A 27,354-nucleotide genomic window follows, 5' to 3' on the forward strand; every position below is an offset into this window, starting at 1 on the left:
AAAATTAGCATGGTAGGATAATAGAGAATATGGTATTACTCCTTGCTGTCTGCAGTAACGCAGCTACTCCCACATGGCACTATACCACAGGGGTATGTATACACAGTCACCCGCTATGTTGGTAGCACAGCTCTTACTACTACTATCTCTTGCTTACTTGCTTAAATGTTTATTGAGGGTCTGCTCTGAGCTGGACACTCTACTCTTCTCTCCTTGGAGATGAGAATATAGCAGTGAGAAAATTAAAAAGCAGCAAACAAAATCCTTGCCTTCTTGGTGTTTATATTCACCTGGGGAGAGACAAACAATAAACAAATCCAATGGTGATAACTGCTATGGTGGAATATCAAGCAGGGAAGAGAGAAGGGTGGAGGCGTGTGGAAGTTACAACTGTAAACAAGGAGGTCAGGGTGGACTGCCAAAGAAGGAAGGACTTGAAGCAGGTAAGGGAGGAAGGCATGCAGATATCTGGGGGAAAGAGTATCTCACAAAGAAGGAATAGCAAGTGAAAAGGCCCTGAGGCAGGTGCTCACTTAGCATGCTTGAGGAGCAGGAAGACCTTGTGGGTTGGAGGAATAGTAATTTAAAGATGTACAACAATGTAGTATTGTTATTCCTATAAATGCTGGAATCATTTTAGGATAAAGTAGTATTACATCAGTTTTTCTAAAATATCAACGGGATACTGTGGCTTTTTAAAAAAGAGTTTAAGTTGATTTTTCCACATGACTTTTAGATGTTTGTCCTCTAAAGAAAGGCATTCTCGTTTCTACCTAGGCATAGAAATTATTCCACTTGGAATGGTTATTTGGTAATCATGATCCAATGGATTTAGAAATTTAGAAATTTAGAAATGCTTACAGGTCTGGGTAGTTTCATATTCTGTTATATATAAGACCAAATTTCATCTCTTGTTTATGGGGAAAGCCAGAAGCCATATTCTCAAGCAATAAGGTTGAGAGTCATTTGTAGTCATTGTTCTTTTCCTCCTTCAAGTCTTCTCAGAACGAATTCCTAGGATTTATGACTATTTCTGTTCCCAAATAGTTCAACACTTTAATATTATGGAAGCTTGTGTTCTCGTCCAAATTATGATTTCTACTGAAGTTTTGTTCAACAAAAGTCAGAGCTCTGTGTAATAAATTCTTCTGATGTAGATGATATTTTGATTTACTTCTGTAAATATTTTTATAACTCAGAGTGGAGCATCTAAACAGTTGTTAAATACTTGTCTAGAATCTGCTGTAGAGTAAAGTCTCTGCCAAAAACCATCCTTTCTTGCTGTCTGGAATGGGTGACTTTTTCATGTACTTTCCATTCTGTATTCTCAGCAGTGAAATGATAATAAAACCCAAACCAGGAGATTATGATTTTAATATACTTTATTTAAAAAGTACACAGTTTTAAATTGGTTTCAATGGGTTTCAAGCAGAAGGGACGCTGCCCACTTGCAGTCCCGTTTCTGATGAAGGATATAATGTAGCAAACTCACATTTGCATGACTGGCAAAGTAAAAAGATAACTTTTTTGTCAACATATCTCTAAGAGTTTATATCACGCACAGCTTAATATCATGAGATGCTGATGGTTGGACTACATTTCATGTCTCCTATGTTGCACCATATTTTGGCTCACAGTTTATCCATACTTTAGCATGCCAAGAGAACATCTCCATCAGTGTCACCTTGAGAAGAGCATCAAAAGCAGAGGGAGCAGGATAAGGACCATCTTGGCCTGGAGATTCGGCGCACCCCCACACTCCCTCGCATTCTCCTACAGGGAAAGGCAGGGTTGGTTAGAGCCGAGGTGGATCCCAAGATGCCTTAAACTTCCCAGGGTATGTGGAGTCCCCATATCCCTCCCTGCTCTCCAGTGTATGAACAAAATAATTTGGAACCTAGATAATGGCAGGAAATGGACTTGTCTACATTTCATCACATTAGTAATGAGAATCTCTGATTTCACTTGTCAATGCATAAAGTATTCAAAATGACTCTTTGTATACTATTATGCAGAACATTCAAGAGGCAAAGGGCTGTTGGTAGAGAAGTCTCTTGTGATTATTTTATAAAAGCAAAATACTGACCTTCTTAGTAAAAGATCACATCTCAGGGGGCTGATCATTTCAGATACTTGGCTATGGAAGGTTTTGTGTGTGCCTTTCTTTTAATTTGGGGGAAGGGAGGCTCTGTTTTACAAAACTCAAATCATATTATTTATTCCTTTCTGCACCATGATTTTTATCCACTAATTGATGGAAATTTCTCTATCTCCATTATTCTAGGTCTATTTTATTCAGTTCTTTTTTTTTCTTATTGATGGTCATTCATCTTCTCATCTGTTCTCTACTGCTACGAAGAGCGCTGAATATAGGTCCTTACCAAACAATGATACTTGCTCCTGCCCTGGCCTTAGGTAAAGATGCCCAGGAGTGACAGTGCAGAGCTAAAGGGTATTTTTGCTTTTGATGGCTATTGTTAGATATTTCATTGGTACCTGTATTTTCTGATCACCCAGTAAATTGTATCTTTCATGTCCTCGGTTTATTTTTATATGCAGTTGTTTGACTTATCAATTTAAAGAGCTCTTTATGCTTTGATTTATAAATATTTTTTCAAGTTCTATAAATTGGATACTGACTTAGTTATGTTTTTCCATCAAAAAGTTATGATTTTTATATAGTTAAATAAATCTGTTTTTCTTCTATAACTCTTTGGTCTTGGATAAGAAGGCCTCTCCAATCCCTAGAATTTCTTTTTTATTTATTTATTTTTAAAATTTTATTGAAGTATAATTGATTTACAATTGTTGTGTAAATTTCTGTTGTACAGCAAAATGATTGAGATACATATATATTATATATTATATATATAATATATAGTATATATAATATATATAATATATTATATATATATATTTTTCCATTTTCTTTTCCCTTATGGTTCATCTCAGGATATTGAATATAGTTCCCTGTGCTATACAGTAGGACCTTGTTATTTATCCATTCTAGACATAATAGTTTGCATCTGTTAATCCGAAACTCCCAATCCTTCCCCCATACCCTTAGCAACCACAAGTCTGTTCTCTATATCTGTGAGTCTGTTTCCGTTTCATAGATATGTTCATTTGTGTCGTATTTTAGATTCCACTTATACTTGATAGATTCCACATATAAATGATATCATATGGTATTTGTCTTTCTGTTTCTGATTTACTTTGCTTAGTATGATAATCTCTGGGTTCATCCATGTTGCTGCAAATGGCATTATTTCATTTTTTATGGCTGAGTAATATTCCATTATATATATACACCACATCGTCTTTATCCATTCATCTGCTGATGGACATTTAGGTTATTTCTATGTCTTGGCTATTGTGAATAGTGCTGCTATGAACATAGGGTTGCATGTATCTTTCTGAATTATAGTTTTACCCGGATATATGCCCAGGAGTGAGATTGCTGGATCATATGGCAACTCTATTTTTACTTTTATCAGGAACCTCCATACTGTTTTCCATAGTGGCTGCACCAATTTACATTCCCACCAACAGTGTAGGAGGGTTCCCTTTTCTCCACATCCCCTCCAGCATTTGTTATTCGTAGACTTTTTGATGATGGCCATTCTGACTGGTGTGAGGTGGTAGCTCATTGTAGTTTTGATTTGCATTTCTCTAATAATTAGTGATGATGAGCATCTTTTCATGTGCCTATTGGCCCGTCTGTATTTCTTCTTTGGAGAAATGTCTATTTAGGTTTTCTGCCCATTTTTCAATTGGGCTGTTTGATTTTTGTTATTGAGTTGTACGAGTTGCTTGTATATTTTGAAAATTAAGCCCTTTCAGTTGCATCATTTGCACATATCTTCTCCCAACCTGTAGGATGCCCTTTTGTTTTGTTTATGGTTTCCTTTGCTGTATAAAAGCTTATAAGTTTGATTAGGTCCCATTTTTTTTTCAAACATCTTTATTGGCGTATAATTGCTTTACCATCGTGTTTTAGTTTCTGCTGTATAACAAAGTGAATCAGCTCTATGTATACATGTATCCCCATATCCCCTCCCTCTTGTGTTTCCCTCCCACCCTCCTTATCCCACCCCTCTTGGTGGTCACAAAGCACCGAGCTGATCTCCCTGTGATATGCGGTTGCTTTCCACTAGTTATTTATTTTACATTTGGTAGTGTATATATGTCCATGCCACTCTCTCACTTCTTCCCAGCTTACCCTTCCCCCTCCCCATGTCCTCAAGTCCATTCTCTATGTCTGTGTCTTTATTCCTCTCCTGCCCCTAGGTTCTTCAGAACCTTTTTTCTTTTTTTTTAGATTCCATATATATGTGTTAGCATACAGTATTTGTTCATCTTGCTTTTATTTCTATTGCCTTGGGAGACTGACCTAAGAAAACACTGGGACAATTTATGTCAGAGAATGTCTTGCCTATGTTCTCTTCTAGGAGTTTTATGGTATCATGTCATGTATTTAAGTCTTTAAGGTATTTTGAATTTAGTTTTGTGTATGGTGTGAGGGTGTGTTCTAACTTCATTGATTTGCATGTGACTGTCCAGCTTTCCCAACACCATTTGCTGAAGAGACTGTCTTTTCCCCATTGTATATTCTTGCCTCCTTTCTTGAAGATTAATTGACCATAGGTGTGTGGGTTTATTTCTCGGCTCTCTATTCTGTTCCACTGATCCATATGTCTTTTTCTGTGCCAGTACCATGCTGTTTTGATTACTGTAGCCTTGTAGTATTGTCTGAAGCCTGAGAGGGTTATGCCTCCTGCTTTGTTCTCTTTTCTCTGAATGGCTTTGGCGATTCTGGGTCTTTTATGTTTCCATATAAGTTTTAGGATTATTTGTTCTAGTTCTGTGAAAAATGTCATGGGTAATTTGATAGGGATCACATGAAATCTGTAGATTGCTTTGGGTAGTACGGCCATTTTAACAACTTTAATTCTTCCGATCCAAGAGCATGAATCCAATCCCTAGAATTTCTTATGAGACCATCATTTACCATGCAAGTCCATTCTATACTCTCTCCTTTGAATTGAACCTTTGTCATGCATAAGAATTACTATTCTGTTCCACTGACCTCATCTCAGTGGGTCTAGAAACTTAAAGAAAAAAAATACTGATTTTTTTTTTAGTGTTTATCATGTATCTACTTACCAAAGCAAATTATCTTATTAACTTGAAAAGATTTTTACTCTAGTGACTTTAGTGCTATGTATGCAGTTCTGGTTTTAATTGAAGTGGTATTATTGCTTTTGGACTATTGTTCACATTTCTATTTTACATAGAGCTTTTATTAGAGGTGATCACTGAATTTTATCAAAGGCCTTTTCAACTTATGTTGTTATTGAACTCTCCCTCGAATGTAGAAGGAAACATTCTCAATAAATTCCAAATTCTTTTTAGTACTATACTGACTTTAAAGTATTTTCTAGGACTTGGATAGTTTAAATAACATTAAAATTATTTGCTATTTACAGGTGAGATTAACACTCAGCTGGCTCTGGTGGCATTTTAAAAAATGAATATCTTCCCAGTCTCCCTAGAGTAATTGGTCTAGGCAAGTTTTCTATTTTTCAAGGTGGGGGATAGACTTAATTTTTAAACTGTAACTTTTCTTGCCATATTTAATTGTTTTTGCCTACAACGTTGAAGGACATAATTCACCTACATCGGTGATAAGTTTACCTTTCTTAGTACTAGGTTTAATTTTTCTCTGATCATCACTTTTGGTGTAAATGTAGTGTCTTTAGAGTTGTGACTTCGTGTGGTTAGGGGAGTTTAAAGGCTTATCATTCCACATTTATATATTGTGACTCTTGATCTGACATTAGTATTGCCACTTTTGCTTTACATGAATTTCTTATAAATAAAAGGCTGTCTAAAAGTAAGCAGGAAAAAAAAATATATATATATATTTTTAGTAAGCAGTAAAATAATTTTAACTACAATTTGAAAGAAGTAAAACAAGATGGTAAGAGCCACTTTATGTGTAATAGTGGAAAGTGGTAAAATTATAGCACATTTGTAGTAGGGAAGATAGTAAAGAGGCTTTTAAAAAATATACATGGATATAATAAGATAAGACTATTAAGCACAGACTAAATAAGAAGGCATTGAGAGGCTGAAAGTAGAGTACCATTAGCCTTCCTGTATATTCTTTGGTTTGCCTGAAAGGGACTGCTTTCTCAAGAGTAAACTTTTGAGCTATAGTTCTTTGACTACTGTGAGATTCTCATGGCGAATCTGATGGGAAAAGAGTAGGAAGGGTTCTCAGATTACCTCAGGATGGAAGCCATGACAAGATTCCGGACGCCTTCTGATCTTCTGAGCCTTTAAACGTTCACACTTAAGGGATTCGTTATGTTGACTGTTGTTAAGGCATATTTCCAAGATGCTCCTTTTCCTCACTCTGAATTTCAGAGCTCAAAACTTGGCACTAAACTCCCTTAACAACTTCTCTCTCTCTAATAGTGGAAAGGATATCATCTCCTCCTCTCTAAGATTTCTCCCCTAGGTTTCCTTACTGTTGATCCCCCTTACCAGCTTCATCAGTAGTGGCTGGACCTACACACAAAAGGATATACCTGATTTCAATGGGTGCCATGGTGATGGGGGCCACAGACTCACAGAGGCAGCTACTGTCCACCACCACCATGAACAGATTGCTGCTTGGGATTTGCTGGATGACAAAGGACCTGTTGGAACAAGAGGCAGAGAGACAGTGAGTGGTCACTTACCATCCCTCAACTTAATAGCCATGAGGAAAACTTTCCCTGGGGTGGGGGAACTACTGTAATATTTTGGAAAACAAGTTTCAGAGACTGCTTTACTAGTCAAGTTGCCTCCTTCCCCAAGGCTCTTCACTTTCAAATACGAAGTTTCACTAAGAAGACAGTACATCTATGTCCATATATAGCTCATAAAACTCACCTTGGAAAGACAGGACTTTTACGTGTACGGAACAGGAGAGTCAGAGTTGGCTAAATCACCTCAGTTTCCAAGGTCTAAGAGGTTAAGCTTTTCCAAGACTCATTTTCTTCTCCCAGGGCCTAAACATCACCCCAAGTTGCACCTGATGTTCTCTGAGGTATATTTTTCCTTCTCCCTCCAACAAGGATAGACTGAAGCTATGTCATATTAATGATAAAAGATGAAGTGAACTTCCTAGACCTTACCCTGAACCACTTTGCACAATGTCTGCCCATAATAGAGGTATTTTTTGGATGAAATTAATGCTAGTTGTTTAAGGAGATCCATCCTTCTCAGAGACCAAGTTAAGCTGGTACTAAGGCCATATGGCCCTTCTGAAATTCTGGGTTTATCTGTACAGCTAGTCCAACATAAGTAAGCCTAACGACACCTCTTTCTCACCTTACCCAATACAATGAAATGACAAAGTAATATCACCATAAAAATACTCCTTGAACCAGAAATACCAGTGACTCTTTGGAGGAACAAATTAGAGAACAAATCCCATATTCTTCTAGAGCCGACAGATTAGCTTAATATTTAGCCCCAGCCCCAGAATCCCTGTCACATAAATTTTTCAGGATATTTTACCAAATTCAGTTTAGTCAGATGAACTAGACTATAACATTAAAAAACGGTCAATTTCTGTGGAAGTTATCTTCATCTTTCTCTCAAAAAATTTGTTCTGTTCTCTAGAGTGTATCTAGTATAACAAGATATGACATGAATTTTCATGATCTTAGTATACAAACTGATAGAAATACCAAAATGGTATGATGAATGCATGACTTGCTTAAAATATAGAGCAAAAACTCTTCAGATCTAAGCAATAACAGAATATAAGTTATTTTCAAACGCAGGGAAATGCAACACATTCCAAAGAGCAGAAAGCACCAATTACATGTTCTTCTTTTACATTTGGCTAAAATTAGAAATGAATAGCAAAAAGATATAAGCAGTGGAAATTAAAGGTTAAAAACACATCCAATTAATCCTTAAGAATTTGAGAGCAGCCCAGACTCAAATCTGTGCAGATTTGAGTCTGGGCTGCTTAAATATTTTTACTGGGAAAAAATTTTGCAAATAAATGAACTGTGTTTTTGAATCAAGAAACTGGAAAAATAAGAACATAAACTTGCACCTGTGCCCTATACTCATTCTCCCCTGTGGTACACTGTGCTGAGAATTGATGCCCCTCTCCGAAGCCCAGCCCTCAGGCTTCTGCAAGGATGTGACTGATGGAAGAGGAGAGAGGTGATCATTGTACAAATAGTTTCTCTTGTCTACTAGCCATTTTCTTCAGCTTACACAAAACTCTCCCTTAACTTTACCTTCACCTACCACCGTCCTCATTTATAGTACAACTTCCCCGTCCTCATTTATAGTACAACTCCTAAAAAGAATTATACACAATCTCTCTCTCTCTCCTCTCTCTCTTCCTCTCTCTCTACTTCCTCACTTCTCTCCTTTCACAAATCTACTCCAATAAGGCTGTAGTCCTTACCACACCCTTGGATTGGTTCTTGTCAAGGACACCAATGACCTCACTGCCTTTCTTCTCAATCTCCTTTGCCTCCACTTCCTCCTTCCCTGCTCACTGTCTGTCCCTCACAACAAACTGTGGTTTCCATGGGAGGAAGGCCACATGTGTCTGCCCCTGGTTAACTTTTATCCGCAGCAGCCAGAGTTATGCCTGGGACAGAGCAGATGCTCAGTAAACATTCACTGAATCAATGACAGAATGAACTTATAAAGATAAAAGCAGAAGAATAAGATGCAGATGAAAACGTGAAGATAACTAAAAGAATCAAACTCTGGCTTAAAAGAACAAGGACATAAGTCCACTTATGGCACTCCTGATCAAGAAAAAGAAGTCACAAAGTTACATTAAAACCTAAAATATACAGAGGCATTTTAAACATTTTAAGTGAGTATTACGTATATCATTACAAACAATTTGAAAACTTAGATCAAACACACTTTGGGGGATAAAGTATAAATTATCAACATTTGGCCAAGCTATAAAAAACACCAGCAAACCAACTGCATGAAAAAAACCTGAAATGCACATTGAGAATCTAACCCCAAGTGAATACTACCAAGTCACCCAAAGAACAGATACCACTGTGTTCATAGAAAATCCGTGTGAACCCACTGACCAACTGTTAGAACCAAGAAACGAACTAAGCAAGCTGCCCAGTTACATAATCAGCATATAAAACCACAGCCTTTCCCTGACACTGGCAATAACCAATGAAAAAATATTTATGAAATAAAGAACCATTGATATTGTCAATAACTACTATGAAATGCCCAAGGATAAACCTAGTAAAAGATGTTTCTTTATGAAGAAAATGATCAAAATTTACTGAATATAAAAGAAAAAAAAAATCCACAGTGGTTGTGGAAGGAAACAGTTATATATTAAAGGTGTCATTTCTCCTTCAATTAACCTTTTAATTCAAAGTAATCTCAATAAAAATCCCAACAGGAATTTTGATGGAATTTGAGGTGATGATCCTAAGATTCATTCATAAGGTTAAATATAAAGAACAGTCTGGACAATTGTATAAAATTGAATTTTATAAAAAAAAAAGAGAGAGAGAGAGAGAGAAGGGAAGATGCTTGCCCCTAATCAGCATCAAAACACATGAGATAATTTACAGAAAAGGAAACACAGATAGACAACTGATATGTAAAAGAGGTTCAGTCTCACTACAAATTAGGTAAATATAAATTAAAATGAAATTAAAATAATGAAATGCATTTTTCACCAGCAGAATGGCAAAATTTTGTCTATGGTAGTATCAAATGATGGAGAGTCTGAAGAAGTGAATATTATTCTACACTGCTGGTAGGAAAGTGAATTTTACAGCCCCTATGAGAACAATTCGTTATTGTTACAGTGAAAAATCATTTAGATCCTATTTTTCCAGTTGTTTTACTTCTCAGTAAGAGGAACTATTGTTCAAGAACCCAAGAAGACATACATAAAGATGCTCTTGGTAACACTGTTCATTGAGAGGAGGAAAAAACAAAACCCACCTGAAAGTTCATCAACAGAGGAATGATTAAATAAGCAACAGTGTGTCTGTTCTATGGTCTACTTGGCACCAGATGAAAGGGTAAAAGGTGTCAATTTACCATCATGAAAGATTACCCAAAACATAATAAGTGGGAAAATAACGTTGCAAAACTATACATAAAGTATAAATGTTTAAGAATATTTAGAAATACTCATCTAAGAGTATTTGATTCTGCTACAGAGAACAAGAAAAATAAATGGGATGGATAAGACTTATCAGTTATGTTATGAGTAGACAGTATCAGTAAGTGACCCATGACTCATGTTAACATAGAAGGAATAAATGAACAAGTGGAGCACATGTGGGTAGAACACAAAAAAGGACAAAACATATGAAGTGTCTCCCTAGTGATAAAAAGGAATGAAAGGACCAAGTGAAATTAACTATTTATAAGGCACAGATCATGTCATCTCCAGATTGACAGCTGTCACCTATATCCTCCTTAAGTCAACCCACTGGCAACTCCCATGCTCTGCCTGAGACATGCAGATAAAATCATGGCTGCTCAACAGATTAGAGGCAATTTGCAGACTTGACCTTCCATCTCTCCAACAAAGCAAGCATGTATTGGCTCCAGGCACCTTCTGTCTACTGAGCCCCCACCCCTACCCTCAAGTCTGGTCCTCCTACCACATCATCAGTGAGAGAGAGAGCAAAGGAGGAGGGGATGGAGGGGAGGGAACAGGATGGCAGTGGTGGACAAGAGGAGAAGACTGGGAATAATTGTCCTGGGAGACTTAAACTTAATCTGTAACACTGGAGTTCTTTACAAGGCGAATGTGTACGTGTATTCTTAAAACATTTATAAAATGGAATGTTATGCTAGGGGCAAAGAGTATTGATTTTCTCATTTCACAAAAGAGAAAACTGGGACTCAGAGAACATACAGACAATAAGACATAATTGTGCCCATATTAGAGATTGGGAAACAAGATATTAACTGATTTCCTAGAGTAACAGGGGCAGAGCTGCAAGCCTCTGGAGCCCAGGCCTGTTACGGGGCTGCTACCATAGGCAGCCGACTTTCTGTCTCGTACTGGAGTTATTAGTGCTCAAGCTCCTCAAGGGCAGACCCAGTGATCACTTGATATGAATGGTTAATGACAACCAGTGCAAGATATTATTCGTTTTAACACATTTACCCTCCAAGGTGAAGGCTCCCCAAGTGTTCTCATGAAGTCCCACAGCAAACTCCCCGTCTTTTACCCCCAGTCCTAGGAGATGGAAATCTCTGCAGGCAGCTATTACTACAGTGGAGGAAAACACCCCCTACCAAGGATTTGCCAGCGGAAAGATTAACTGCTTTTCCATATTTTAAAGACTTACTGTCTGCTTATTAACATGTTTTTTTGGAGGGGTCTGGCCAATGTTAGCTGTACATTTATGTGCACAATGTGTATTTATGGCCCAGGGTGTAGGGTTGAACTTCATAAAACACACCTCCATCCAGCTGGGCCCAGCAGCCAGACTGACATCGCTGTGTAGAGGGATCGTGGCCTGTGGGGTTGGCCTGGGGGCCAAACAAGGCGGAAGGGAAATGCCTCAACAGAGAATCACAGCAGCCATTTCTAAGCAGGGATAGGTCAAAATGCATGAAATAAATTAGGTCCTCAAGGGAAACAGAATAGGGAAGAGGGAAGCAATTTTGATCTGTCCATTGCCGGAACTGAAATAACCCAGTCCTCCCTTTTCCATTCACAACAGACTGAGAAAGAACTAGAGGAAAAAAGATGATGCAATTTCAAGACAGCCTCCCTTGACAAGAGGGACTATCTGCTGAGGGGGCTTTGCTACCCAGATGAGGAAGGCGGCCACACTGCTCCCCTAATGCTGCCTGGACAAGTGTGTGTGGTGGGGGGAACCCATGGCTAAGATTCCCAGAGGACCCCAGGGTGAACATTTGGAGAATTTGGTTGGCTTGCTTTTCATTAATTGGGTACAAAACAATGGCTCAAAAAATAATCGGGCAGGACAGAATCTTAAAACATTTTAAAGTCTTTCACTTTTTATAGATTTTCAACCTTTACAAATTGTCCATATTTTTTCTAAAGATAAAATAAAGACAATGAGTAAATCACAGGGAATCAATTTGAATCTGGCACTGACTGTGTTCTAGGTTGTACTACTCTCCAGGTGGACTGGGTATGTGGATCTCCAAAGACCCTATTCTCTTTGGAGGTGGGGAGACGCCTGTATTCCCCCAATGTGTCCCCAAATGCCCTACAGTGACCCAGGCCCATAAGTTGTGGAGAGCAAGCATTTGGTGATGGACTGCTTAAATTTAAACTGGAAATTAAATATTGAGGCCATGTTCTAATCCATAGTTGTGGTACCCTGTGGCATGGGGGAGGTAAAAGGGCAACACTCACCTACTCATGGCTCAGCTCAAACAAGGTGAAAGAACGAACAGCAGGGCCTCCCCTGCTCACCCCCAAAAGTGTCAGGCCCAGGACATTTCACAGGTGAATCATGTTAGCATGTCAAGGCACATGTAGTTCTAAAACATTTAAGCTGCTTCAGAGCACAGGGAAAGAAGGAAATACTTCAGATTTCTTTTATCAAGGACCTTGATATAAAACCTGACCAAGATTATACAAAAAGAAAGACAGAAAGAGAGAGAGAGAGAGAGAGAGAGAGAGAGAGAGAGAGAGAAAGAGAGAAAGAGAGAGAGAGAGAGAGAGAGAGAGAGAGAGAGAGAGAGAGGGAGGGAGGGAGAGAGAGGGAGAGGGAGGGAGGGAGGGAGGAAGGGAAGGAGGGTGGAAAGAAGAGCTACGGAATAATCTCTTTTTGTGAATATTGATGCAAAGATCTTAAATGAAATGCAGCAAACAGACTTCAGTAGGACAATGAAATACAGCATGCAGCAGTGAGGATTAACCTAGGAATGCAAATGAACAAGCTTATTGAGTTGTCTCAGCTTAATAAAGATAGAAACATGAAACAATTTTTTTTTTTTTGGCCGTGTGGAGCAGCTTGTGGGACCCTAGTTCCCTGACCAGGGATGGAACCCGGGCCCTCGGCAGGGAAAGCGCAGAGTCCTAACCACTGGACCACCAGGGAATTCCCGAAACAATTTTTTTTAAGTCTCTATTTTCAACCCTACTGTATTGAATTCCTGCTTTCTCATCTCTAAATGATATCTGGAAAGATTCCCTAACTTTCTGAAAACTTGAGGTTAATAAAATTAGTCCAATCTAGTTTAATACTTTAATTTCATATCTAGTTTGAAGCTCTACACTGTCATTCCTTCAAGCTTCTATTTTCTAGCTTCTTCAGTCATTTGGGGTGGGGAAAATGGAGCAGCAAAGAGGCAAGCATTTCCTACTCACCAGGCCATGGTGTAATCTCTCACCACAGCTTGTAACAGCTTGGCCTTTGGTGTCCTCTGTGTGGATCCAGCACCCAAATGTGGCTTTTTTGTGAGGTTACCGTGGATTCTCCTGAGAACCGAGAGCCCTTCAACGTGGCCCCAGCGTGACCACCCACACAGCTCTTGTCATCAGCATCGTGCCCACAGCCTCTTGCCCTTAGTGTGGACCTCTCCTGGAGAGCAACGCTCTTGTTGAGTTTCAGCAAGATGACAGCAATCTTCCATATTGTCTATCTGGTCCCTGGGAAACAGGCATCTTTGCCGGCCCAGCCATAGGCCACCTCAGTGCTGCTCCTTCTCCAAGCCTAGCCCTCTCCCTCTAGATCTCTTTCCCCTGCTTGGATAGGACACGTCAGCACACCTGCCACCCAGCAGACATTTGGCCAGTGCTGGACCTCCCTTCTTTCAGATACCCCCAAAATATATTAGAGTCTTGGAGAATTCCCCACCACCCATCTGGATCCCAGCAGGAAAAAGTACCCCCTGGAGGAAAACGCCTCTTTCCATGAACCCTGATCTCTTCCTTGTTAGGCCCCTCATCAGTCTTCTTGTGGTAGATTAAAGGCGGACCAGTTGTCAACCCTCAAATAAACTTGAAGGTGGGGGTTGGGGGGAGAGTTTCCAATTCTAAATCAGTGCCAGCTAAATGGCTGTTCTCTTCAGAACCTGTGGTGCTCAGGTCCTCAGTCTGGGGCTACAAGGAAAGCCTCACTTGACAACCTGTTGGCATTCTTCCAGTAAATCTATTGGTGTAAGAGACCCTATCCAGAGTTGGAAAAGAGCCAGTGCTGTGGGATCTGTCCAATAGGTGCCTACAAGACATTTGACAAAAATCCCATCCCTGAAAACAAGTGATCAAATTACAATTGGAAAACTTAGGCATTAGGGAGTTGAGCCCTAGAAACCATCATCATGGCTCCCACCAGGTATTCCTCTGATAGCATGCCAGGAACCACACTGGTACAGGCCTTTCCTGCTCCATTTCACTAGAGTAGGAAATGTGTTGTGTTTTCACAGTTAAGAGCTGAGATTAAATGAGACGAGCATATTGTCTTTGTTATACTTATTTATTCAAAAATGTATATACAATGGACACATTATGACATTCCACTTGTGACTTGCTGATGGAAAGTGCACACAAAGAGCCCAAGTGATGCTTTGTCTGCAGGGCGCAGTGTCCCACGGTGGTATTTATTATACTGCAGACAGAATGAGTCCAAAAGACCCATAATAATGACTTTCACTCATCCTCAGCCCCACCAAGGATTTGTTGAGATTTATGGTGCCAACCCAGAGCTTAAAAACCACTTGGGCAGGAAGTTCTTTGGCATTATCAGCCCAAGGCAGGTGGCAAGGAAAGCTATTTTGTGTTTGAAATATGGAGGAAAGAGCCCCATAGAATTAAATGCAAAAAGGACCTAATTTTCTTTTCTCATCTCAGAAGAAGAAAATCTCAAAAGAGCTGACAACAAAAGATATTTTTAAAACTTGGCTGTTACTTTAGCTTTTCAGTCTTTTATTTATTCATTTATTTTTTTGGTACTAGAGTCTTCAGTAAATCCTCTTAATTATGACATGAACCATTTTCTTCTAATCCCTTAAGAAGAGTAAGGAATTTGTTAAATATTTTCACTGGAACTATTAGTGTCTTTTCTTATAAATAATGAGAATAATAGCTAACATTTATGGAGTATTTACCTAGGGCCAAGCACTTTTCTAAGCACTTCCCCCTTTAATCTTCATACCAACTCAAAGAATTATCATCTTCATTTTAAGGATGAAAATATATATGCTTTGATAAGTTAAACAACTTTTCCAAATCCTAAAACCCACTGAATATCAAAGTAAAAAAACTCTATAAAACCAAACCTATTTGACTCTAAGTCTTTATTTTAATGATTACACTTTAATCACCATCCTCACGGTCATCACCATCTACCACTTACTGAGCTCTTACCACAGCAGTCATTGTGTGAAGGTCTTTTACCTAAAACTGGTTTATTTTACAACAACTCTAGGAGGCAGGTCATATTATTCCCAAGTTATAGAAAAAGCACCTGAGATTTAGAGAATGTAAGTAATTTGGTCCCATCTTGGTTTAAGATAGCACAGGTAATAGGTATCAGAGCCAAGTTCTGGATTTAAGCTGTCTGACTTTACTCCTTCCATCTTACCCCATAAAAATCAAAATATCAGATGGAAAAGTGTTTGGGGCAAATTTCACTGATAAACTGACACCAGAGAACCTGTCTCTCGATTGGAGGGTTCAAATTGACATTACTTTGGATTCACAGTTATAATCTCCCACTTTCTAGCTTTACAATGTCTTCTACAATCTCCAAGTGAATTGTTGGGTTCATTTAGCAAAATAGAACAACATCATAATGAACCATCGGGAGGTCTAAACAGACTCAAAACTAAAAAGAATTCACTGGGGAGTTGAACATCTAATTTTAACTGGAAAAGTCACATTCTACTATCAATAATTTCTTTCTAAAAGGTTGGACATCTTGCATTATATGAAAAAGGCATTTTGTCTACCACACTTTGTTAAGAGCAAAAAACCAATTAGACTAAGTATAAGTTTTGCATAGAAAAAAAAGCCTAGAAGGAAATATAGCACCATTTAAATACTTTTACTTATCCACAGTTTATAGATGAAGAAACTAGGTAACTTGCCTGAAGTTACTGAGCTAATAAGACATGGAGCTGGGATTTAGATCCAGACTACTTGGCTTTAGAGTGTAAGGATGTAATTTCTCTGCCTCAGTTCTGAGTGGTGAGATGGCATGTGATTTTTACTTTATTCTTATATATTTCTCTACTGTTCAGTCTTCTACAATGAGTAGAAATTACATTTAATAGGAACCAGAACCATGGAAAAATAGCTTTCTATTTTTTAGACTATAGACATACATATGTAGAAAACTAAATCTCAGTGATCAGCATTTGCTTTACAATCTCAGTTGCTTAAAACTAAAATCACGTGAAATTCCTCCAAGATCATTAATTGAAAGAAAAAGGAAGTACCTCCTTAGTGGTTTTGCTGCCCTCTTCCATGTGACCAATTTGACTATATATCCTTGGGTTAAGTCCCCATCAGGAGCCCTCTCTGAGTTCCTCTATAATATCATCTTTAACTCTGCCTGATCTACAGCTGAAACTCAATATATTTTCACCAAATGAAATAAAGGCTGAACCCACGCTTTGTTACTTTGATGCTTTCTGAATAATATATCTTGTAGCTTTGAATCAATCTCCCAGGGAGAGAGTCAGACAAATCATGTAGTTTGGTATATTTTGAGATCTGACTTCTTAAACCAATGTTGCTAATAATTCCCACCACTATTAAATAGTTTCTTATCACAAAACAGCATAGTTATTCGTTTTGAAGGGTGTTAAGTACTGAGGTAGAGACCCAGAGCCATAGGGAAATTTCAAGAGAGACAGATGCATTCCAGAAACATTATATCTAAGGCAATGTTGTAGGTTTGAGAGATTAGTGTTCACACAGATTTTTGTGACTATTGGTGATATACTCCAACACAGAAGAAAAAAAGTGTCCCAGAACAAAAATGAAAACTATTCTCCCATATCCACATAGACAATATCAATGTGGAGTAGATATGAGGAATAAAATGAAGGAGGTGGGAATAGCAGGGGATACTGGAAAGTTGACTGGTTCAAAAGTCAGTGGAGTTGAATCAAGCTCCCAGTGTGAAATTAATAGGCAAACCACCTTGGGAATTATCGCATTCCCTCTCTCAGCCTTAGTTTTCCTACCTCAAAAGTGATTTCTAAGGTACCTCCCCAATCTAACATCATAAAGTACTTGGCTTTCACATCATCGTTTCCTCCTTGCACAAAACTCTAGGTTGATATAACAGACTTTGATTAGTTGTCACAATCATCTTCTCTTTTGTTTAGCTCCCTCCACTGCCAGCCCTAAAGAGAATCATATTTTTCTTCTTTTAAAAAAATATTTATTTATTTATTTGGTTGCACTGGGTCTTAGTTGCAGCAGGCGGGCTCCTTAATTGTGGCACATGGGCTCCTTAGTTGCAGCAGGTGGGCTCCTTAGTTGTGGCTCAAGGGCTCCTTAGTTGTGGCATGAAAACTCTTAGTTGTGGCATGCATGTGGGATCTAGTTCCCTGACCAGGGATTGAACTCAGGCCCCCTGCATTGGTGGCACAAAGTCTTAACCACTGCACCACCAGGGAAGTCCCAAAAATCATATTTTTCTTATTAAAAAAACAAAAAGAGAGGTGTTTTGTTAAAATCCAAAAATTCTGAATGTTAAATTAACCTAGGGTGACACCTATAATTCTAACTGATGCAGATAAATGCTATACATGATAAAGGGAAAAAGTTTTAATGAATAAATACTATATTCCAGGGCTAGGAGCAAAGATGAAACAGACTAACCAATGAAAACCTAAAACCAAGCCACCCAAAGAGCATGGTGATCCACTGGTAATTTAAATGCAATGTACAATCAAGTTTATTCTCCAAAGGAAGATTACAAAATCCAGGGCATCTACAATGTACCATCCAAAATATTCAGTGTGCAAAAACTACTATACATGTGAAGAAATAATAAAATGTGACAAAACATTCAGGAGAAAAATCAGTCACTAAAAAGAGAACAACATATGACTCAGAAGTTAGAATTAGTAAATATGTAGATGAGAAAATATAGTTATATGTTAATGAACCTAAAACCATGGATATATTGGTCAAAGGGATGAAGGAATTTCAGCAGAAATACGAAAACTGTATAAAATAACCAAATTCAAATCCTAAAACAGAAAGAATAAAGTACCTGAAATCTAAAATACAATGAATTTTAGTTGATAAAGAAGATGTGGTTCATATATTTTATATATATACATATACACCTATATAATAGAATATTAATCATTCATAAAAAAGAATGAAATATTGCCATTTGCAACAACATGGATGGATGATGGACCTGGAGGGTATTATGCTAGTCAAATAAGTCAGACAAAGGCAAATACTCTATGTCATCACTTACATGTGGAATCTAAAAAAATAAAACAAATGAATTGAATTAATTTAACAAAACAAAACCAGACTCACAGATAGAAAGAACAAACTAGTGGTTACTGTGAGGAGAGAAAGGGGGAGGGGCAACAAGGGGTAGGGGGACTAAGAAGTACAAACTACTAGATATAAAATACGTGAGCAACAAGGATATATTGTGCAGCACAGAGAATATAGCCAATATTTTATAACAACTTTAAATGAAGGATAATCTATAAAAATACTGAATCACTATGTTGTACACCTGAAACTAATATAATATTGTAAATTAATTATACTTGAATAAAAAATAAAATAAAATTCATTGAATAGACTTGAAAGCTGATTGGACTTTTAATGGAAGAAAAGATCAGTAAACTTGAAGCCAAGTTAATAGCAACCACCAAATAAGAGAACAGAAAGAGAGAAAAAAAGATTGAAACAAAAATGAACAGAACTTCAATAAGCAACACAGTATCAAGCAGTCTAACAAACAAGAATTTTGAATCTCAGAGTTGAGTAAAGAGAGACTGGGCCAAAAAAGTATAGAAAAAAATATCAGGTGGCTTAAAATGAGAGAGAAGAATTGGGAGTATATTATCATAAGGTATGTACACTACACATGAAACATAGTATTATTTGAAGATAAACCATGAGAAATTAAAGATGTATGTTGTAAACCTTACTACAGTCATTAAAAAAAATCTACTTGAAAACATATAAACTATAAACCAGTAGCAGGAAAAAAATGGAATCATAAAACACTCAATAGAAAACAAGGTAGGAGAAAAAGAGGAGAAAGAAACAAAGAAGAACAACAACAAACAGAACACAACCAAAAGGATGGTAGCTTTTTTTTTTTTTTTTTTTATTGCGATACGCGGGCCTCTCACTGCTGTGGCCTCTCCTGTTGCGGAGCACAGGCTCCGGACGTGCAGGCTCAGCGGCCATGGCTCACGGGCCCAGCCGCTCCGCGGCATGTGGGATCTTCCCGGACCAGGGCACGAACCCGCGTCCCCTGCATCGGCAGGCGGACTCTCAACCACTGCGCCACCAGGGAAGCCCAGGATGGTAGCTTTTAAGCCAAACATATCAAGAGCTAAATTAAAAGTTAATGGCCTAAACACACCAATTAAAAGATAAAGATTGACACACTGCATAAAAACGTGAGACCCAACTGTATCTCGTCAACAAGAAACCTTCTAATTATGAACACACAGATAAGCTCAAAGTAAAAATATTAAAAGATATACCATGAAAATACTAATTAAAAAAAAGCTGGAGTGACTTTATTAATATAAAGAAGGATATCGTAGAGTGATAAAGGAGTTAATTCAGCAAAATGCATAATAACATATATATCAAATGTTGTTAGGTATATACACATTTAGAATTATTATGCATGAAGCAAAAACTAATATACCCTGAAAGGAAAAATGGACAAATCCACAATTATAGTTAGAGACTGTAACAGTACTCTTTTGGTAATCAATAGAATTAGCAGAATAAGTGGACAGAAAATTGTTCAGGATATAGAAACAATTTTACCTAACTGACAGGTATAGAACACTCCAATTAACAACAGCAAAATATACGTTTTTTAAAAAATGGAAACACTCACCAAATTAAATCATGTTATAAGTCATAAAGCAAATCTTTGGAAACTTAAAAGAATTGAAATTATACAAAGAATGTTCCCAAACCATAATGAAATTAAACCCAAAATAAATGACAGAAAGATTTCTGGAAGACCCCCAAATACTTTGAAACTGAGCAACACATTTCTAAATAATCTAAGGTTAAAGAGGAAGCTTCATGGAAAATGAGAAAATACTTTGAAATATTCCAAAAATGTTTAATGAAAAACAAAATACATAACACATATCAAAATTTGTTGAGATGCAGTTAAAAAAACTTCTTCAAGGAAAATTTCTAGTATTAAATGCTCATATTATAAAAGAAGCAAGGTCTCAAATCAATAATCTAAGTTTTAACCAGAAGAAACTAGAAAAAGAAGAGAAAAATTCAAAGCAAGGAAGACAAGGGAGGTGATAAAGCTAAGAAAAGAACAGCAAACTTGAAAACAAACAAACAAAAACAACAGAGAAATTAATAAAACTAAAAACTGGTTCTTTAACATGATCAACAAAACTATTAAACCTCTATTCTGTTTTTTCTAGTACCAAGTGAAAAAGAGAGAAGACACAAACTAAAAGTAAAACTACCAGTAATGAAAAAGGGAACATTACTAGAGACCCTACAGATATGAAAAGGATAAGGGAATACAAAAACACAACACTATGACTATAAATCTGACAATGCAGATAAACCAAATTCCTTGAAAGACACAAACTACCGAAGCTCATTCAACAAGAAATAGATTAACTTCAATAGTCTTCTGTTGAATAAAGAAATTAAATTTGAAGTTAAAATTTTCCCACAAAGAGGGAATTCCCTGGCGTTCCAGTGGTTAGGACTCCACGGTCTCACTGCTGAGGGCCTGGATACAATCCCCGGTCAGGGAATTAAGATCCCACAAGCCATGCAGTGTGGCCAAAACAAAAACAAAACCAAAAAAATTCCCACAAGGAAATCTCAAGGCCCAGAAGTGTTCAATCTGGGAGAGTTCTACTGCATATTTAAATAAGAAATAATATAGGTTCTACATAAAATCTTCTAGAATGTAAAAGAGGAGAAAACATTTCACAAATCTTTTTATAAGGCCACAATTATACAGATACCAAAACCATACAACTACATTACAAGAAAAGGATATTACACATCAATAGACCATATAAAGCAAAAATTTCTCAGTATAATATTAGCAATTTGAATCCAGCAGTATATGGAAAGAATATTATATCTTGACCATGTATGATTTACTCCAGTAATGAAAGACTGGTTCAACATTCAAAAACCAATGCAATACAGTATATAAAAAGACTAAAGTAGGAAAACTATGATTATCTAAAAGGATGAAAAAAAAACTTTTGACAAACTTTTATAAGAATAAGAGGGAATTTTCTTCATCTAATAAAGGGCATTAAATAAAAAAACAATAGCTAACACTAGACCTAATAATGAAGTTCTAAATCCTTTTCCTTTATGATCAGGAACATGACAAGATTGTCCACTCACACTCTCCTATTCAGTATCACCCTGGAGGTCCTAGTCAGTACAATAGACAAGAACAGAAAGATTGGAAAAGATGAAATAAAACTGTCTCTGTGCATATATGACATAATTTGTCTACACAGAAAGTCCTAAAGAAGCCACAGAAAAAAAAAGTAAGTAGAATTAATAAGTCAGTTTAGTAAGGAGGGAGAATACAAGATCAATATGGAAAAATCTATATACTAGCAATGAACAGTCAGAAACCAAAATGAAAAAGTATCATTTAAAGTAGTACCAAAGGAACAGGAAATACTTAGGTACAACTCTAATAAAATATTTGAAAAATCTGTAAGCTGAAAACTATAAAACACTGATGAAAGAAATCAAAGACCTAAATAAATGGGGAGATATACCTTGGCTATAGACTGGAAGACTCAGTAGTGTTTTGATGTCAATTCTCCCCAAACTGATTATAGTGAACACAATTTCAAACAAAATCCCAGCAGGGTATTGTACAGAAATTGGCAAGCTTATTCCAAAATTTACTTGGAAAGGCAAATGTACTAGAATATACAAAGGCATTTTGAAAAAGTGGAACAAAGGAAAGGTTATGGATTCTCATTACCTGGTTTCAAGACATAACAGAATGCTACAATAATCAAGACAGCTTGTTACTGGAGAAAAGATAGACACATAGATCAACTGAATAGCATAGAGTGCAAACATAGATACACATATATAAGGTCATCTGATTTTCAACAAAGGCACACAGGTAATTCAGTGGAGAAAGGACAGTTTTTTCAAAAATGATAATGGAATAAGTAGATATCCATATGCAAAAAAATCCCAATATGTACCTCACACTATGTACAAAAATTAATTCAAAATGGATTACAAACCTAAATATAAAGTTGAAGAGTATAAAGTTTTTAGAAGAAAGTATAGGAGAAAATCTTTGTGATCTTGGGTTAGACAAAGATTTCTTAGATACAAAACAAAAGCACAATCCATCAAAGAAATCAGTTAATGAGATTTCAACAAACGTGATTTCTGTTCTGTCTGAAAGACACTGTTAAGAGAATGAAAAGACAAGTTACAGGCTAGCAGAAAATATTTTTAAATCATATATTTCTACAAAATACTTGTATCTAGAACATACAAAAATTTTTCAACACCCAAAACACTCAACAAAAAGAAAACAAATAACCCAATTTTAAAAAATGGACAAAACACAGCAAAAAACCCCCACAACTTGATTAAAAAATGGACAGAGAATCTGATAGACACCTTTTTAAAGAAGACATACGGATAGCCAACAGGTACACAAAAGGGGGAAATGTAAACTGGTGCAGCCATTATAGCAAACAGTATGGAGGTTCCTCAAAAAAATTAAAAATAGAGCTACCATATGATCCAACAATTCCAATTCTGGGTATTTATCCAAAAGAAATGAAAACCCTAACTTGAAAATATATCTGTACCTCCATAATCACTGCAGCATTATTTACAATAGTCAAGGCATGGAAGCATACTAAATGCCCATTGATGAATGAATGGATAAGAAAATGTGGTATATATAAAATGGAATATTATTCAGCCATAAAAAGAAGGAAATCTTGCTATTTAAAACAACATGGATGAACCTTGAGGGCACTATGCTAAGGGAAATAAGTCAGATGGAAAAAGACAAATATTGTATGATTTCACTTATACATGGAATCTAAAACAAACAAGTAAAACTCAAACTCAGATACAGAGTACAGATTGGTGGTTGCCAGAGGCAGGGGTTGGGGGTGGGTGAAATGGGTGAAGGTGGTCAGAAGTTACAAGCTCACAGTTATAAAATAAATAAGTCATAGGGATTAAATGCACGGTGACTGTGTGTGTGTGTGTGTGTGTGTGCGTGTGTGTGTGTGTGTGTGTGTGTGTGTGTGTGTGTATATATATATATAGTGATAGTTAATGATACTGTATTGTATATCTGACACTATCTAAGGGCATAGATCTTAAAAGTTTTCTCATCACAAGACTTACTGTAGTGATCATTTCACAATATATATAAATATCAAATTATTATGCTGTATACCTGAAACTTATATAATGTCATATGTCAATTATATCTCAATTTTTAAAAATTGGTAAAACATGTGAACAGACATTTCACTGAACAAAATACATGGAGGGCAAATAGACACAAGAAAAGAAGCCTAAAATCATTATTCAGTAGAGAAATGTTATACCACAATGACATGCCATTGTGCTGCTCTCAGAATGGCTAAAATAAAAATAAATCAATATAAATGACAATATCAAAAGCTGGCAAGGATGAGGGGCAATTGAAACTCTCATACACTGTTGGCAAAAAGACAAAATGGTACAGCCATTTAAAAAATTTAATTTGGCAATTTCTCACACAATTAAACATACGGTCCTGAAATTCAACTCCTAGGTATTCATTCAAGTGAAATGACAACTTATGTTCACATAAACAACTGTCTGTGAATGTTTACACTGGTTCTATTCACAATCATTAAAAATTCCAAACTGCCCAAACGTCCATCATCTGGAAAATGGATAAACCAACTGTGGTACATACACCAGAATACTATTCAATAATAAAAGGAATTAACTGCTGATAAGATATAACATGAATAAATCTCAACTGCATTACATTAAGTAAAAGAAGCCAGATTCAAAAGGCTACATTCTGTATGATTCCACTTATATGATATTCTGGAAATGGCTTAATTATAGGGACAGAAAACATCACTGTTTGCTAGAAGCTGTGCTTGGGGGATAGTGCTGACCACAATGGGACACCTCAGGAGAATTTTCTAGGGTGATGGAACTGTTATATCTTGATTGTGATGGTAGATATACAACTGTAAGTGTCAGTCAAAATTCATCTATGACAAAAAGAACAAATTTTATCATATGTAAATTTAAAATGTGAATAAAAATACAATAAAATATACCATAAACAACATCAAGAACGAAAGGGACTAAAGAGCAAGACCAAAAACGTATGCTGCGTCCAAGAGGTGCATTTAATAATAAAGACACAGATAAGGTGAAAGTAAAAGAATGGTACAAGAGATAACATGCAAATAGTAACCAGACGAAAGCTGGTTTGGTATATTAATATCAAAGACTGGGAGTACCACCAGAGATTAATATGGCCATTTCTTAATAGTGAAAATAAGATAATTAATCAAGAGGACATAAAAATCCTGCGTGCACCTAATAACATAATCTCAAAATAATGAAACAAATATTTATAGAATAAAGGGAGAAATACATAAATCCACAATCAGAGGTGGAGATTTTAGCAACTCTTTCTCAGCGCTTGATAAAACAATTAGACCATAAATCGGGTAGGATATAGAAGATTTCAACAATGCTATCAACATCTTGACCTGATTGACATTTATGGAATGCTTCAAGCAACAACTTTCAAATACAAATTCTTTTCAAATGCATGTGGAGTATTCACCAAGATGGCAATATACGGGGCCATAAGATAAGTCTCAGTAAATTTGAAAGAACTTAAATCATACAGAATATGATCTCAAACTGCAATAGAATTGAAGTAGGAATAAAATATATTAAGTAATCTAGAAACTTTCCAAATATTTGGAAAATTAAGCCACACACTTTAAATAACACAGAAATCAAAAAGGAAATCACAAATCAGATTATAAAATATTTTTAAACTAGAGGACAATAAAAAGACAACATATCAAAGTCTGTTGTTATCATTGTTATCATTCGTAGAGGGATTGTTATATTGTTATCATTCGTAGAGGGAAATTTATAGATTTAAATGTTTAGAGAAGAAAAATTACCTAAAAACAATGATCTAGGCTTTTACCTTAAGAAATTAGAAAAAAAAAAAGCAAATAAAACCCAAAGAAAATAGAAGAATATATAAAGTTAAAACAATAATCAAAGAAACAGAAAATGAACAATAAAGGAAATTTCAAAAAAATCAAAGAATAGTTCCTTGAAAAAGTTAAAAGCCAAACTTTGGAAAATTATTTGCAACATTTTACTTAAAAAGACAATATTTCTAATATAAGTAAAAAATCTGCACTATCACTTCTAGTAAGAGATATTATAATTAAAACTACAAGAAAAAGTATTTTTCAATTGGGAAAAAAAATCCCCAAAAACCTAAGAGTTTGACAATGCTCTAATTGGAAAGATTAAAGAGTAACAGGCACTCTCATAACTTTCTAGAAGAAATGCAAAATGGCACAACCTCCATGAAGGAGAAGCAACAATTAGGAAAATGATACATGTGTTTATCCTTTCATCTAGAAATCCTACTCCTATGAATACATCCCCAAATATCTTGCCAAATATGTTAAATTATGTATGTGTTAAGCTATTCATTGCAAGATCAGGTGTAATAAGAAAAGACTGGAAACAACCAAAATGTCTATCAATAGAAAGTCGTGTGGATAAACTCTCATACATCCATACAACAGTGCACTATGCAGCTGTGAAAAAGAATGAAGACAATCTCAATCCCCAATCCCTGGTACTTACCACAGTGTCTGCCACCACATGTGTGCACAGGGAACACATAATCTCATAAACAAATGCATTTAATAAATTATATTTACTTTCATCTAAAAACAGCAGGGTTGTACTTCAGTTTTTGCTTTAAAATATGTTTAATGCTAGAAGGAAAAAAAAAAGACTGCTTCAGAGGGAAAAAGTCACATCACAGAAGAATTTATAAAAAGAAATAAAACATACACTAAAATGAGAGGAAAAATGTATGTCATGATACACTAAACAGTTAATTTGCCTCATCCTTTAAAAATCACTGTGGTAGTAATCTGGAGAACTCCATTCCTGTCTACTTTCTCCCCTTTCTAAATTGATGGTGATGACTTAACTTCATGCATCCTAGCTTTGGTTCATAGTTCAGCACACCTTCTTACAGGGAGGTAATACCGCTTTCTCCAAAATTCAATGACACAGTTCTGAAATCCCTCCTCCCAAAGTGCTAGTGATGCCTGGGTGGATTCTGTTCAGGTTTTCCTGAAGCCCTGATTCACAGCTCATTTATGATTACTCATCCCTTTTTAACTGTCACTCATTTTCCATAAACTCAACTCGAAATACTAGGTTAGCCATTTTCATCTGAGCCTGGTTGTTTTATAACCACACCTCCCAGTTACAGCCCTGAACACACAGTGGTGATACATCACCAACAACAACCTCTGAATCTTTGGGGAGGGGAGGTACACATGAAACTTTTGGCATTGCCTTGTCCTCAGTTTTCTTCTCCTTTTCTTTTTTTCTAAATTATTTATGATTTTTTCCCCAGTTTATAACAATAAGGAAAAAGGAGAAAGAATCAAACTTTTGGCAGTGAAGTCCAGGAAAGTATCCCTCATCTGGAGAACCTAGCCAAAATATAGATTCCCAGACCCACCTCCTGTAGATTGCGAATCAGTAAGTACAGGGCGAAGCACGGGAACATACATTTCCACAAGTACCACCAGATGATTCTGATGGGCCTCATGCTGTGTTTAAAAACAACTGCTAAATATTCTGACAGAGAAAACAAAGTAGAAAAATGTCATTTTAAAAAGTAAAAAATAAAATTCCTTTGCTCATGGTGACTTAAAAATAAATCACAAGGGATGTTCTAATAATGTAAGATGGGAGATAATTGCAATATGGCTAGCTGGATTATTATATGGTTAATAGTCTAAGTCAAATGGTTTAATGAAGCTGCC

General features: G+C 36.4%; 1 protein-coding gene across 1 annotated transcript in view; it reads right to left on the reverse strand.

The window, feature by feature from the left end:
- Positions 1 to 1,406: 1,406 nt before the first annotated feature.
- The window catches only part of CACNA2D3 (calcium voltage-gated channel auxiliary subunit alpha2delta 3), a 788,855-nt gene continuing 762,907 nt past the window's right edge, over positions 1,407 to 27,354 (reverse strand). Inside the window, exons 35-37 of the mRNA XM_060164015.1 lie at positions 6,590 to 6,707; positions 6,292 to 6,369; positions 1,407 to 1,773 (exon numbers count right to left, since the gene is read on the reverse strand). Of these exons, the coding sequence (XP_060019998.1) occupies positions 1,681 to 1,773; positions 6,292 to 6,369; positions 6,590 to 6,707 (289 nt within the window). The 3' untranslated portion in view covers positions 1,407 to 1,680. The remainder of the gene's footprint in view (positions 1,774 to 6,291; positions 6,370 to 6,589; positions 6,708 to 27,354) is intronic.

The sequence above is a fragment of the Lagenorhynchus albirostris genome, chromosome 10 (assembly GCF_949774975.1).
Source record: "Lagenorhynchus albirostris chromosome 10, mLagAlb1.1, whole genome shotgun sequence".
Classification (NCBI taxonomy): Eukaryota; Metazoa; Chordata; class Mammalia; order Artiodactyla; family Delphinidae; genus Lagenorhynchus; species Lagenorhynchus albirostris.